The sequence below is a fragment of the Brachyistius frenatus genome, unplaced genomic scaffold (assembly GCF_029030835.1).
Source record: "Brachyistius frenatus isolate BFR_SWC_R1_liver_20210118 unplaced genomic scaffold, ASM2903083v1 Contig_146, whole genome shotgun sequence".
In the NCBI taxonomy this organism is placed as follows: Eukaryota; Metazoa; Chordata; class Actinopteri; family Embiotocidae; genus Brachyistius; species Brachyistius frenatus.
Window position 1 is genome coordinate 543,570 of NW_027210745.1, and position 11,693 is coordinate 555,262.

Genomic DNA, 11,693 nt, shown 5'->3' on the forward strand with positions numbered 1-11,693 from the left:
CAACAATCACACACAAAATTAAAAACCCTTAATCAAATTTATAAAGAAATATTAGTAGAACATTCTGGGCTCATGTATAAGAGTCAGGTTCTGTGTTGGTTGGAAGGCCAGTCTGACCTGCAGGTGCTGCAGGGTGAAGAGATGGGGAAAAGAATAAAAAAAAATACAAAGAGCAATAAACTCGCTGGGTTTTGAGATCCCAGATTGCGTCTGTAGGCTATTTAGTGCAACTCTATGCCAAAACAAATTCATGGCCAGACATATATAAAATCTGAATGATGATAGGGAAATGGAGCAACCTAGTTTAGCTGTCTGGTAGATGCTGCACTGAAGCACTGTGGCAGCTGCTGTTTCAAATGTCAGTGGTTTGCAGAAACACGTTTCTCTCCAAAATGGCCGTATGATGCATTAAACAGCTTTAAGTATGCCAACAACAAGTGCTGCGTGTTTATTGCTTCACAGGCCTGCAAATTCTTCCATGCTCATAATTTTAAACTGTATTGAAGTTTGCAGCACTTCAACACAAATAGCTACTGCTTTACTCATAACAAACTCCACTGTAACATAATTCGTGTTTTTTCATCTAAACCAATGCACATCTCTATGATCCTATCCTAATTTTCTCATTTCTCTGAACCTCTTGGGTAGTCCCATAGACTTAAAATTAAATTTTGATTGATATGGGGCAAAAGATAATTGATTTGTGATCACCAATTTATCATTGCACTCCAGTTACATCACCAGATTCATGATGGACAGAAAGAAAGGAACATAATGATTGCAGCAGAACCAGACGTATTCTCTTTCTCAGTCCATGCTTTCTTTGTATGGACTCCCAGGCCATGTGATGCTCAGAGCAAGACAAGACTTTGTTGGTGTTCAGCCTGTGCTTTTGGAAACATGATGACTGGTGGAGATAATTGTGAGGAGAGTCATGGCCAAAGCAGCCAGTACCAGGAATGCACAATCAGGCTAAAGGACCGAATCCTTTCTCAGTAGCTACCTGAAAAGACCACTGGATTGTTTTTAATGCTGACAAATATTTGCTTGTGAATTTTGAAGCACAAAGAAGAGTTGAGGTTCAAAATATACATTACTTTCACACCAGTTTCCACAGCTGCGAACTGACTGTATCGTATGTAATGCGATGTGATGAATGTGTTCACTGATAAACCAAAGGACATCAGCATCATCATAACCTTTCCCCCTTCTCTTCTCTGTCCTCATCAATGGAGAGAGTTTGGTCTTTCAGAACATGGCCACAGTAACCACAAGTGAGCACAAAATCTCCCTGCCTGGAGGCGGAATACAGTTTCCAGCCTTTCAGCCAACTCTGACTCTCTGTTCAGTATTTCGGTCTCAGTAGTCCAGGCTCTCTTTGTCTCGATGACCTGTGATCTCAGACCTAGGCCCCTCACCATCTTCATTGTCCATGGGCTCACTCTGACCTGTGGTCATTGGGCCTTGTCTAATGGGGACATGTGTATGTATACAGAAGCCCTGCTTGTGAAAAGATAGAAAAATGGGGAAAGCAATGTTGATGAGATGACAGAAAGTGGGGAAGATGAGGAGAAAGACCGATGGGAAGTCCAAACAGTTGGTGTGCTGGGGAGCCATAGAGTGTAAGGACTTCAATGAAATGCTTGTCTGTCCATAATACAAGGCTTCCTTCATTAAACCGTGGGGCCTCAGACTTTGGAAATACATAATTGCACGGAAAGTTAAAAAAAAAACTTTAACGGAGGGAATGTGATTCCACGTAGCCCTGTTAGTTATCGAGGAATTAGACCTGGGGGAGGAAGCAGCTCTTTTGTAGAAAGAGTTTTCAAACTATATGATGTCAAACCAGCTCAAGTGATTGCTACCAATATACAGTATAACACATTTTAACAAACTTTCAATGTGATTTCATACAAACACTGCACTCAAACACAATGGTTTGCACAGTGAAAAGTGATCCACATGCAGGCTTGCTGTTCCTATATAGCCAGATCTTTATGGTGTTTCTGTTAGGTCCTGTAAGATTTCCCCTCGCCTTAAAACATTAGGACTTTATAAATTAGAAACAGGACCTACATTGGGTATAGTATGTACCCATCCACACAGTGAATTCCCCTCTCTGTGTGGTCTCCTCTGCAGTGAAGGACAACAGGACTTGGCACGGAGACACAGGGTGTATTACATGTATGCGTTCTGTACATAGATTCCTGTCTGCAATCTCTTTACTTAAATACAACTCGTACTATTACAGGGGCATATATTGACCGTGCGGTTTTTACAGCACGCTGTATGTATCTGAACAGACTTGTGTTCAACACATGGCTGGCGTTCGTGGCTTCGCTCCGTGCCAAGTCGCTCAAGTACAACGGAGAGAAAGTCCAAGGCTCTTCACTGTGTAATTTCATCCCTTGTAGAGGATGAAGTCATCGATTCACACTCCAATGATCTCTCTTTGGCTGGCCTGTGCTGGTCTACAGTGGGCCATCTATGATATTTCTTAATGATCCCCATGGCGATTCAGTGCATTTATTTCCCACGATGTCAGATTTGGAATCAACATTTGGGAAAATGAATTACCTGCTAGCAAATGTATAAAACAGAAAATCAAGGCTTTGTCTCGTGATTAGAACTCGTAATGACCAACATGGTAACATCTGCTTGCTCTACAGTTTCCATCTTTTACAATGTAGCGTGCTTGTGACATGGAAAAACGCCCCCAGCTAGAATCAGGATTAAAGAGAGAGTAGAAACAAGGTGAAAGCGAGGCAGGACATTCAGCAAGTGTGGATGTCGCAGTTTTGTGGTATCCACCTTAACCTCTAGGCTACATTGATGCCGCCTGTTTACCATTCACTTCTAAATTCATGCCATCTATTCCCAAAACTACACTTTAAATGCACTATTTTTCCAAATAAATCTTATCTCAAGATACAAGCACACCACTTATTAATTTGGTCCGTGCTCCCAAAGGGCGTCTCAGGCCACCATTTAATCAGCACTGAGCCAGCTGTCTGCCAAGCGGTCCTGAGTCACGTCACTTTTATTTATAGAGTACATTTAAATACAAGCCCTGACTGAAGCGCTGCACAACATCAAACAGAATTAAAACTATCACATGGACTTGAAACGTTTAAGCCAAACAGTGATCCTATAGCCTCCACTGCCTCTCGACAGGCTCAGCGGGAGCTTTTTTTTCATTTGGCACCAGCGTTACCTTTTGCTCTCTCACCGTGTGTGGTGGTGTGTGTTCGGAGCAGGAAGACTCTTTCAGAAACTTGACTACGACTATGTTTTTTTTTGTTGTAATCATAGGCAACAACCTTATCTCTCAAGAGGATAGACCACAATTGAGGATTAAAAGAATCACAGTCCGTACTCTGGACTGTTTGGATGGCTGTGAGAGCATCTTCATGATGAGTCAGTCCAAATGGGACTAAAAAGGTTCCTGGTAAATCCCATTCATGAGAGCCCTAAGCTCTGAGAAAAAAACAGAGACACTGATGATTGACATCCCGACTCTCACACAGAAGACTTTATTCATACAGAGACTCAACAGTGATTGAAGTCCACCCCTGCTAGTCGCCCAATGAGAGCATAAAACCAGCTCAACTATCCTTAAAGGAGTGTAACATGTCTGCCTGACACACTAGCTTTTTTTTTTAAGTCTGAAGTGGTGTATGCAATGATATTTTCTAATAATAACTGACACACACATTTACAACCTGCAACTAAACCAATTTAAATCTAAAAAAAATTCTTAAACATCTTTAAAAATATCTTTGAAATCTAAATTTATCTCCACCAAGTCTTTGGAATAGACAGTGTTATATTAAATGTAAAGAAGTCATCACTAAGAAAAAGACCAAGAAGATTTAGAAACTTAATACAAATTTGAATAAGGATTCAGGTTCAGGTTTTAGGTTTTATATAGTGAACTTAAATGACATTTAGTTTTGTCTGCCATCAGTTTTTAGTCACTGCTCTGTCGGGCCTACTGAACTTTGTCCGCTGTCGGTCTCAATCATAATAACTGGGGAAGAAGGGGGTCGATTCACTGGGCTGTATCTTTAACTTTTCATTAGAGGAAACCATCAAATGAAGCAAAAAGTAGCTCAAATGATCACAAGCCATGCCAAAACTTTTTGAACTACATAAAATAAGAAGCAGCCCAACTTAGTAGAAAACTTTTTAAATCTTGTAACATTGAGGCTGACAAATTGTCAGTGGACACTGAAACAAGAGGCCAAAAACAATCAAGACTGTATTTTATATTTTCATTTTTATCTAACCTGCTCATTCTCAATTAAACCTGCAATAACTGACTTGTTTGGCTACTTGGTGGCACTTTGTGAACACAACATTAACAGAGCTTATTTGATAATGCAATAGCAATGGAGCAGCATGATCATTCTTTTGGAGACCTGTGTCTGCCTCCTCATGAACGTCACTATCTTTTAGCTCTGTTTTGGTCTCCACCGACTCCTGAGGGAAATAGCTTTAGCTTGTAAATGCCTGACTATGTTCACCAGCTAGTCTCTAACTGTGCCTGGCTGCTGTTTGTTGCATAGTAGGAACAGTTTAGCTGTTAAACTCGCTATAATCCTCTGTAAAGCCAGTGGGAGCTGCAGATTTGGGGTATCGTTATGTGTACAGGAGCTTCATAACTACGAGTGACATTATTCACATTATCACATTGTTTTACCATTGTAATTTTATACAACTGATATTTTATGACAATGTAGTCTCTATAAATGCTTTGCTAAGAATTCATTTCAGTAGTAGTTGTGGATTTTAAGTTGTCTTACTTCTAAATTTGGTCAACCGCATGTTGTAAATCACTGAAGTGAAACAGAAGTGTTTCGAGAGTTAGCTTTGAATCTATGATCTGATCACTCCCTTTGCTCACTCAACTTAGCTTACTCAACACCTGCTGTCATGGCAACGGTTGGTCCAATTCTCATAGCAATGTGTTTACGTACTTGGGCTGTGACCAAACAGGCAAAGAATAACTCCAAGATCTCTCAAGAGCTCCAATAAGTTTGACCATTTTTTTCCGCTGGTAAATCTTTCACTACTGGACAAAAGAGGTGAGAAAGTGAAGTGAGTGGGAACGAGTGGAGAAGCTGTGCCTTACCTTCAGAGTGTACTTGTGTAAGTCCCAGGTAACAAGTACAATATAAAACTGTACAGAGCAATAGGGCTCTCCTGGGGGAAGAGAAGAGAAGGACGTTAGGATGAGGCAACAGTCACACTTTACAGAATCAGACAATTGTTTAACTCTTAAATCAATTTGGCATAATTTTCTCATAAAGCTGTTTATAAATTGTAAGTAATAGCTTTTATATATATATATATATATAAAGCATTACAATAACAATTACTGGTGCTTTATGGATCAGTCATAGCAATGCACATGGGTTGCCAGGTTGTTAAAAATCCTGTTGGATAGTGATTATCCTGTTTGGTAAGAATTTACTTATACATGTTAGTAATCCATTAAAGAAAAGTTCATACATTTTTCACTTAGTAATACCACATCAGTTCTCTTGATATAAATAAAGTCATTATATAAAGATTTCAATCATCATTTTGTAGTTGGAGGTTGGAAAAAAGTTCTGGTCCAACACGTCAAAGGGATTTTTCACAATGTAGGGATGTAGACGTTTTTATGAAGGCTTGTAACACTTCTATAAAGCACTAGTAAAGGATTTATTAACCACCAGTTTAACCCCTTAAGATGCCTTGAATAATTGGAATTACTTGCATTTGACCCCAAAGGAATTGTTGAACATTTCCATTAATAACGACAAAACCTCTGTCTTTAGGAAATCTATGTTCTGTATATTAATAGGCCACAAAATCATAAATTAGTCTGAGATTAGCTAACAATATTAACATCCCATCAAAACACAGATTAAAATAAAACCATGTGCTTTGCAGCTGAGCTACCATGTGAATAACAAATGGGATTCTGCTGAACCATTTACAACTCAGAGCAGCTCTCTCTCCCTAAAACACAAACACACCGCTTCAAGTTGTGGTTTGAGAGACAGAAATACTATAGTGGACTTATCCATTAACTTTTCAATCTAAACCAACATGCGTATGAACACACACACACACACACACACACACACACACACACACACACACACACACACACACACACACACACACACACACACACACACTGAAAACAAAAACGGTCTCTTTCAACAACCTCGCCGCATCCAGGTGCGCAACAAAAACTTGAGTCTGACTGGCAAGTGGAGCAAGAGCTCGGTGGGGGACCGAGATCTAGTGACAGGCAGGGGAGCCACTGTTTACTGCTGGAGGTCATCCAGACACACATGGTCACACACACATTGGAGGAGGAAATGTGTATAGCAGCTGTGGCTGGAGGGCCACAGAGGAGCAGGCGAACGGGGCTGCGCGCAGGCTGCGACTACATAGATGTGGGAAAGACAGTAACTGTTGCATAAGCAGGTTTTCCTGCACTAACCCAGACAAAGATGTGTCTGTGTCTCTTTAGAAATAATTCTACAAACAGCCTGAGTATTAACCAGCGGCTGCTTCCCCTTCCAACCCTGAATGATTATAATCAAAGTGTGTGTGTTGTGTATCTAAGTGCATGTGTGCTTACATGCATGTTTGTGGTGTCTATGTCTCCCGCTCTTCAGGCTCCGTAGTGGCTAATAAAGCTTCATCACAATCATCTCCACACACAGCTGGCTGTGGTTGCTCAGGATGTGTGTGTCTCCCAGATTCCACGCTGATTACAGTCTGACTCTGTGTCTTATCAGCTGAGGAGAGATCTGCTTTCTGAAAACGACTCGTGAATGCAGAGATTTTTTTTACAGCAGTAAAAAACTAACTCTCATTCTGCTCCTCGAGCTGTTTACATCTGTGGAAACTGAACCAGGTTTCCCAGGAAACAGCCCTGTTTTCTTTGGCTTTACACATTAAAAGTCCGCGGTAGCTTGTTTAGATTCATTAGCGTGCTTTTGAAGCGTACGTGACAGATCGGGATTTGTCTTCTGTGGGGGCAGCCGGAGGTGGGTTGCACTGTGGGGGATTTGTACGCAGAGAACTTTTAAAGCAGAAGGCCTGGCATCTGCACACTGACCCTGTCTGGTGTGGTTTTCTTACTGCAACAGTGAGCTATGACATGACTCCCTCAGGGAATTTGCAAGCAAGCTGAGTGGACAAAATACAGCCTAGATGAACAATCCCTCTTCCTATAAGTCATCCATTACACCAGACAGTCTAACTTAGATATTGGGCTGTGAAGCACTGAACTCACATATCAAAGACAGACGGGGTGGAGAACCTCTGATACCATCTTCCTCTACTTCAGCTGTGATCTGCACACAATTCTCCCACTGCTATTAAACAGCTGAGTCATTTAAAGGAGGAAAACAGGGGACACAGTGATCAACAATGCAGTGTGACTGAGCAATAAACAGAGGGGGAGAGAGTGAGTCAGAGCATCTGAATCTTTCTTACAATGATTACATAATGTAGACATGTAATGACTCTAAAGATATCTGGTGCCACATTATACAGTTTGCAGCAGGAATCTACAGATGAAAACAAAATTATTTCCTTAGAGATTATGTTTTATTTCCCTGCCGTGTTGCTTGTTTAGATATCATTTATCTGTGATCTGTTTTGGCCATTATTGCCTTTACATCTTTCCCTGAGCCTTAACTGCATTACCCATGTCTGAACTCTGACTCTAACCTCTAACCCCCAAAAAACACCACGACCTCCTAGACACACACACACACAACCACACACACACACACACACACACACACACACACACACACACACACACACACACACACACACACACACACACACACACACACACACACACACACACACACACACTGTAACCAGCAGGCTTGTCAGTAGTCAAAGGTTGAGGAAAAAAATATATAAAAAGGTCTGTGTGGTTTCCATTTTTATTCACCAGTTTAGACTACTCAATGATTCCCTGAAAGGCTTTCCCAAAGGTGATCCTGCCCCCCCAAGCATGCACACAGACACATACACACGCACACGCACGCACGCGCGCACACACACACACACACACTGTGGAAAATTCCTGTGGATGAGCTGACACTTACAGAGTCTGATGAGGAGGACAGTGTGAAGAGCCTGGTACAACTTGTATGTCCATCATCTGTTCTCTCTGCTGTCAAATATTCGCTCACTTAAGACTGTTTAGTTCATGATGATGAATTACTCAAATGATCTACATCAATCATGTTCCAATATTACTATGATTAGGAGTAAATGAAGCAAAACATTTTATGGATTTAGAGCTTAACTGAAATTACTTTAATAATACAAAAATTCTTAACTCAGAACGTGCCCTTTTTGCCATTTGTCACATTTTAAAATTTTACTCCTGCACCTATTTTCCAGTGTATAAAAATGTCACAACATACCAACACATCGTCCAAAGAATGATTGACTTTTAATAGTCAAGAGCGAGACATGAAGGGCGACACCATGTGGACATGTTGATGAATGATGCTCCCTGCAGCCTCGCAGATAGACCGTCTTTACTACATCACAATCCATGGACATGTGAAATTAACGCAGCCGCAGCACCGTTGAGCCGCTGCTAAAACTGTGAGGATGAACCTCTTAAAGCCACCTTCTGTTTTTCTTTACCCACGACTGGCTGCGCAACATCCAGGTAGGTGTGATTCATAGTTTGGCCAACTTGTTATAATAAAAAAAAAAGAGCGCACGGTGGTCAAATCTCCGGACTTTCCAACTCCCCAGATGAGTCTATCCCGACTATCTCGCCAGCGATCCATTAACTCCACCAGATGTTCACTGCGTGATAAAGCCAAAATATCAGACGACGGTGCGAATGACGCATGCGTGTATAAATGAATGGATACATAAATGAATGACTTTTCAACGTGAACTGAGCAACATCAGGCTGCTTCGTACGGACTTCACAAAAAGTCAAGACCTAATATTTCGGTCAACATAAGATTCCGGTTGGTTTTTCATTCTCTGTAAAGATCGATGCTATAAACACTTGAATAAAACATCTACATTTTATATCAGAGTGATAAATCTAATATCAGTTTGCAGGTGTTTGGTTGAATAAACCTGGGTCATCATTTGTGTTAGTTATAGTAACCTTTTCTTTAAAGAAGGGGCCTCTCACCTTCTTTAGAAGAAAAAAATCCTTTTAACTGCTCTGCGTAAATGCGCCTTCGGAGGATGCGTAAACGGAAAAACATGGAAAGCATCCCAACAAAAACGCTCCAGTGAATACTGATGAATTCCCTCATGAAACTTTATAGGTCTGAATTGTTGCCTGATTTGCTTGCTTTTTCAGATGAGTCACTTTAGTAAACACTTTATGGCAAAGTTCCGGCAGGCAACCCCACAAAAAAAAAACTTTCAGACACTAAAATGAAAGTATTTCTTTGAGCATCACAGTTTGTCTTGTGCAAAAGTTGCCGGATTTGTGGGAATATTAATTGCACTCCACCAATTGCTTTCAAATGAACCAGGTGGTTGTACACAGTCTTTTTAGTCCAGTTTACTGAAAAGAAAAAAAATAGAAATGAGGGAAACAAACTTGTAGACAATTGGATTCATTTTTGGAAAAGTTAATGTACGGCATACAAATGACACCCATGGTCCAAACAGACCCCATTCAGAGCCTCAGCAGTCCCCATGTGGACATCATTCCTGCACTGCGAGCTGGACCACAGCCAGCCAGCACAGCACAGCACAGCACAGGTACGCACATGGAGCCATCCAGGTCCCTAAATTGTAACTCCGTCCCAGCTAGTGATTATCCGCCCAACATTCTCTAATCAGAGCGTTGAAGCCAGTCAGAAAGTATAAAATAAATGTTACTTACTTTGTGTCTAGATGAGAGGTTCTGCAATCTCTCCTTCGGGTGCCTAAATTCATTTGTATTCATTTGTCCTGGCAGTCAAAAACCTGATCCGTTAATCACAGCGTGACTGCTTTACAAGGGGGGCAGAAGACACCGGTCGCCGTTTTACACATTTGACAAGCTTGAGATGAAGTTCCAGAGGAAAAAACTCATGTTGAATTGCCTGTCAAGCCCGACATAAATTCCTCCTGGCAGGCTGCTTTGACAGAGAGTTTTCCTGTGCGATTGTCTGTCGATATTCCCTTGTGTTTCATTCATTTATGCCGATCCAGATTGAGGGACGCGCAGCCGGAGAGAAAGCTGGGTTCTTTAGAAAGGGGTTACGGAGTCAGGAGCGCTGGACGCATCCCTTTCCTTTTTAAATAGGCTTTCTGTGGGTAAAGCGATGGCAAACGCACCGCACAGCCAGGTGTCAAGTTACAAGCCCAGCGGTTGCATCAAGCAACTACACGCCTTCTCCAGGGGGTGGCTACATGGATCTTACCCCGAGCCCCACTCACCGGTTAACCATATGAATGAACCACGGTGACACGGTGGGCAGCAGCATTTCACAGACAGAGAGGGGACGCCTGCAGTTTCTCCAGAGACTCTCCTTTATTATTCCACCATACTGCTCCTCAATATATGCAATAATTTGGGTGTTTGTAAGTTATCAAACCACTTTTTGCAAGAGAGATGGTGTGTGAGAACTTAAGGGAAAGCTTTATGACTTCACTGTGAACTTGGCAAGGGTGTCTCATCTCCCCCTGGAGTAAAAATGAAAGAGAAATATGAGGGAAGGTTTGAGAAAGCTGATGAATCACTCATTGCATGACATACAAATTTTCAAGCTTTTGAAATTAGTAAGTATATATAAAGATCTGTCTCTTATTTGGTCACACACGCAGACATCTGCATGGACATTAGTTTTGCCCATGGTGTTGGCGAAGTGTTAATGGAGACATACAGAAGTAGAAGCACCTAGATCAGCTGCCATTACCTTAATAGGGGTCATGGCCTGCTGCAGGATGAGGCCGACCAAAGACCCCCGTACACCCAGCAGAGCCGGTAATTACCACTGCTTGAGATGTTCATTCACAGTTTTCATAAGTTTCTTCAGTGGAAAGTGTTACCAGAGAAAATTGTTCACATTTCTATGGATTATCCAGAGCAATGAGGACACCAATTCTGCAGAGATGTTGCTAATGAGCTTTTACCTCCATTGTAAAGGCATTAAAGCAAAAACAAAAGGGAAATCTCAGAACCGGGATAAATGCAACCACAGTTATGTGCATAGCTAAGGGACATGAGAAATGTTCTTGTTTTATGTACTTTGGGTGGATTTCAAAGAAGCACACTCCTTGTTGGACCTCATCCCATCATAATGTTTTAATAAGGACGAATAACCTTTAATAAGTCTTGTTTTGGTTGTATTAAAAATCTATTTAAATGGAATATTTGGATAATAACTGAGATTGGAGGACTCTTATCACCGAAACACCAACTCAAACTCTAAATCTGAATGAATGTAGCCAAACAGTCCATGAAGTGGTCCGACAGCAAACTGCCTGTTCAGATGACACAGCAACATCAGTGCATAAACAGCTACAGGTGAGGAGGCTACAGAGTCAGGATGTTAGGGACCTGGGTCCATTAGAGCTCAGGCTTTGAGCTGACTGACCAGAGGCCTCTAGCACTGAAAGGTCAACCTGAATGACACTCTGTTCGGGTGGGGCAGACTGCATGTGTCAGCCGCAGTGATCTCCCC

General features: G+C 41.6%; 1 protein-coding gene across 1 annotated transcript in view; it reads right to left on the reverse strand.

The window, feature by feature from the left end:
• col27a1a (collagen, type XXVII, alpha 1a) overlaps positions 1-10,290 on the reverse strand; it is a 67,502-nt gene extending 57,212 nt beyond the window's left edge. Inside the window, exons 1-2 of the mRNA XM_069715698.1 lie at positions 9,908-10,290; positions 5,135-5,205 (exon numbers count right to left, since the gene is read on the reverse strand). Coding sequence (XP_069571799.1) covers positions 5,135-5,205; positions 9,908-9,960 — 124 coding nt within the window. The 5' untranslated portion in view covers positions 9,961-10,290. The remainder of the gene's footprint in view (positions 1-5,134; positions 5,206-9,907) is intronic.
• Between the last annotated feature and the right edge of the window lie 1,403 nt (positions 10,291-11,693).